Here is a 4,243-nt window from a genome sequence, read left to right on the forward strand (position 1 = left end):
TCTTATGGGTGATCTCTGATTTCAAATTTTTTGCAGCTCCGGAACTCCCCTCTATACCTTGGAAACACTCTGACATGGATGACATTATCAGTTATGGCAAATATAATACTTTTCTGGAAAGTGGCCAAAGCTAGAGCCCAACTGATCACTTTTCAGAGAAGTGGAGTCTCATATAAAGCCGAGTTATCACTGAGTATTACTACAGTAACCATGATACTGTTTTATGTGATCAATGGAACTTTCGTTGTGAGTTTTCAAATTTTGTCGGTTTCAAGTTCTCGAAATCAACGTTCGCTAAAATCATATGTTTGCTAAGATTCCTTTTTCAATATGTCTGATTTTTGAAGAAAAGTTATTTACTAAAATCACAGTTTAAATTGAACACAGCCCATTTTCAGGTAATGTACATTCTTTACTACGGAAAAGCGGCTTACTTCACCCACCTTGTTACTTTAAAATCCTTCGCTAACGACCTACAAACTTGTGTAATTCCATGGATCTTCTATTTGACTCATCCGGTGTTTAGGAAAAAGACGATCACAACTTCTGATGTTTTTGTTTCGACGAGTTCTTTCAAAAGACGAGTTATGAATTGATAGTTATAATATGTTTGAATTCGATGGACTTTTAAGCGTGTACCTAATACAATCCATTTAACGTGCATAATTATAATACTGTCTTGAAACGGTTAAATGAAGTTTTTCCTATGGAAACTGTGATTAGTGCAATAATAGAAAAATTTCATGACAATTTTGAGACAATACTATTTTAGGCAGTAATCATAAACCAACAGGAAGTTAAAGCAATCGATTGAAATTCAAGACGTTTTCGAATTAGTGATTTTCCCACCTTTTTTTTTCAAAAAATTGGGAAAATTGGGAGCATTTTAATATTGCAAAGTTCCAATTAACACACAAAGTTACCATGCTCTATTTATGCAATTCATTTCTAGGTCAATATAGTCATTTCTGTCCTCCATTTTTTAAAAATCGTGCAGCGATATTTTTGTCTGACAAAAAGAAGGTTGGAGAGCAGTGTATGCGAAGTGTAAAAGAGGGTGTCTCGGAGAAACGGAAGATTACGCATACGATAGAGGCGCAGATAAATTTTCTCCATACATTTTCTCCATATGAATTATAGTCGGAAGTTTTAAAAGTAATGAGTAAACTATTCTTCTGTGGCATTTTCCAAGATTTTTGGATTCAGAATCAATCTAAAAAAAATGGGATGTTCATCTGTAGTTACCAGAAATGAATAAGGCGGACATAACGTTGTTTTTTTTCTGAAAACAGGAAACGATTCTGGAAAAGTTTTGAGAATTAAAGGAGGCGAGACAGCAAAAATTTCGGGGGAGAGTTCGGAGGACGAAATCGCGCCGCGCTTATGTAGACCATCGGTCTTCAGGCGCCTTCGCGCCCCCGTAGCTCAGCCGGTAGCAGCGCTGTACCCCTGAGCTGCCTGTCATGAGTTTAACCCCTCATGGGGGTTCTCTATGCAAAATATCAGGAAAACTTTTTTTTGGTGTCTGGCCTCCTTTAACTAAAAAAAATTAGGTTTCAATCTGAAGATGAGAAATACAGTGCGTGTAATAAGGATAGGACCCCCTTTGATTTTGAAAAAAGTAAGAGAGATATCAAAATTCTGTGAATGCCATTCGATTCAAAATAAAAAAAAAACCCCCAGAAGCCAAATTTTTATAACTCTAGCACTTTCCGTACCGGTCCACCATCCAAAAGTCATTTTTTAGGCCGTGTAATAAGGATAGGACCACCTAGAATTTTTGAAGCGATACCCATTTTTTCGACTATTTTTCTTTTTGTATCACATTTATTTGTGCTGGTTTTATCGTTTTTCATAGTTTTATTTCTCAATCCACCTTATTTATCAAAAGTTCGGTCATTTTTTTTTGGATAAAGAAGAACACTTCTTAACAAAATTCAAGTTTATTAACAAAACTGGAAAATTCAGCGAAAAAAGACAATAACGAAGAGAAAAAATTAATAACTTGTTTCTCCTCCATTCTTCTGGACGACTTCGAACAATTTGTTGGGCATACTGGCCACGAGAGCTCTCAACTCCGCCGCTGTGATAGTGTTCAACTCGTCTTGCAGGATGTCCTTGAGCTGTTGAACCGTGTTGAACTGTCTTCCGTGCTTGTAAACGCGTCGAACCAGCAGTCCCCATAAATTTTCAATTGGATTGAGGTCGGGGCTGACTGCTGGCCACTCGAGATCCGTGATTATTTGTGCCTACACGCACTGTATTAACAGGCTAATTTTGATAATTCAAGAGGAGTCTGAACTCTTCAAGAGGAGTTCAAATTCCTAAAAACTACTGTACCCCGTTACTTCAGAAAGCATGCCGTAACTTCAACAAAAAGCTCCTAAAAATCTCCTGTCTCCCTTCCTTTAATTGATTTACTGTTTCTACGACTAATTAAGTTTTACAGTTTTCTTTCTTTGGTAATTGCTTTTTCACTTTCGGGTTTTCTTTAATTCTTTCTCTCATTATGTTCTCAATACCAAGTTTTCGCCATATTACATCCGGATTTTTTCATAAACAGAATATGGTATTTCCGCTACTTTATCTCTCATCCTTTTATCAACCTACATACACGAAAGTAAGGTATACGTCACGAGACAATGACAAACAGTTGATCTTACACATACTAAAAGAGTCATAACACCAAGAGCAAAAACTGCCAATTAAGAATCCTCTGGGAATTAGTGAGAATTAGTAGAATCACTCACTCCCTTCAAGAAGAGATGGACTAAAGAATAATAAGAGAGTGTTATTTTATTTCACTTCCGTTTTCTTCCCCACAAAAATGTCTAATTCCTTTCTATATCCGAATACAATTCATTTCGATCAGTCCTATATCAATTATCGATTTGATTGGAGCAACTTCTCCGTTCCTTTGGCTATTATCCCATGGATTTACATCATTCCAAGTTTTTCAGTAATCTGGAAAATCTGGAAAATTTACTGGACAACGAATCAAAATAAGACCGCAGATGTGAATCGTCATGTTTTCCTGGCAATATCCCTGTCACAGTTTGCATGCTTTGCCAATTTTTTCTTTGATTATTTCATGACACGACTTCCGGCAACTGGAATATTCACTTCGTATTGTGCAAGTATTCAACCGAACCATTGGTTAAAAATGATCATTTTTCTGGCATTGTACACGAATTACTTGTCATTGGCATTTCCGATTCTCCTTCCATTGATCAGATTGGTGATTGTGATATTTTCAAAAACACATCAAAAGGTTTGCATTTTTTGGGATTTCCAGGTTAATAGAACTGAAAAATTGTAGTATTGTATATAGTAAGTTGTACGTTCTTTCAGTGTAGAAATCATTGGGTAGTAATAAGTGTGGTCTTTGAAACAGTAAATGTTTTGGACTTTTAATGTTGTCTGGGCTGTTCAATACCGACCAAAATGCTGCCAACTTAAATTTTTGTTAAAAATGGTCAACTTTAATTATCTGAGAGTTCAGTAGTATGGTAATTAATTATCTGAAAGTTCAGTAGGTTTTGTATGTGGCTCATTGGTTTCAGGTATTCTAAACAAAAACATAGCGTTAAAGTTTGTAATTGACTACTTTTTTGTGAGAATTCATTAAAATAAGATAAACTAATCAAACGTTTCAGGAAGTTTTGACATTTGGTTGGTTTAAGGCGATATATCTCATTTGGATGAATTTGTACAAAGAATTTGATAACTACAACATTATAGTTCTATTTGCTTAACAGTCCTGAACATTTTCAGAATTATCCAGCAAAATTCACTATATTTTGTGACATTTAAAGTTGACCATTTTTCACTAAAAATAGTTAAAATTTATAAAATTTTTGCCGGTACAATATGTTATACCAGAACAACCGAAACAATGCGAAAAATTAAAACTAATTTCTGTTTCAAAGGCTACACAAATAACAAATCAATGTTATAATACTGACATTATCTTCGGAGTTTACCGTACACTCAAAATCCGCACGCTCACCTTGAAATCGAAATGCGACGTTTTTAAACTAAAATAGGTAGAATTAACACATCTTTGCAGAAAAATTGAAAATGTACTGTTTTAGGCATACTGAACTAGGAAAAAAAAAGAAAATTCCGTAAATCCCAAAAATTTTGAAAACAAAAAAAACCTGTTTCACCAAGTCTATATATGAAGGGGTACACTTCTTAATGTAATCCCACACACATAAACAGGCGTTATAAAAATAATCTG

At 35.0% G+C, this 4,243-nt stretch overlaps 2 protein-coding genes across 2 annotated transcripts; both read left to right on the forward strand.

The window, feature by feature from the left end:
- Window positions 1–78: 78 nt before the first annotated feature.
- On the forward strand, window positions 79–596 carry CBG24168 (the record flags this gene model as incomplete). The annotated part of the gene is made up of 2 exons (XM_002648070.2): window positions 79–246; window positions 399–596. 2 exons carry the CDS (start codon window positions 79–81, stop codon window positions 594–596), a joined length of 366 nt encoding a protein of 121 aa, XP_002648116.2.
- Window positions 597–2,827: 2,231 nt separating this feature from the next.
- CBG24170 lies at window positions 2,828–3,414 on the forward strand (the record flags this gene model as incomplete). Its single annotated transcript, XM_045240990.1, has 2 exons — window positions 2,828–3,271; window positions 3,352–3,414. The coding sequence occupies 2 exons, from the start codon at window positions 2,828–2,830 to the stop codon at window positions 3,412–3,414; spliced, it is 507 nt and encodes a 168-aa protein (XP_045091262.1).
- Between the last annotated feature and the right edge of the window lie 829 nt (window positions 3,415–4,243).

Source organism: Caenorhabditis briggsae (assembly GCF_000004555.2).
Source record: "Caenorhabditis briggsae AF16 supercontig from assembly CB4, cb25.NA_104, whole genome shotgun sequence".
NCBI classification, from domain to species: domain Eukaryota; kingdom Metazoa; phylum Nematoda; class Chromadorea; order Rhabditida; family Rhabditidae; genus Caenorhabditis; species Caenorhabditis briggsae.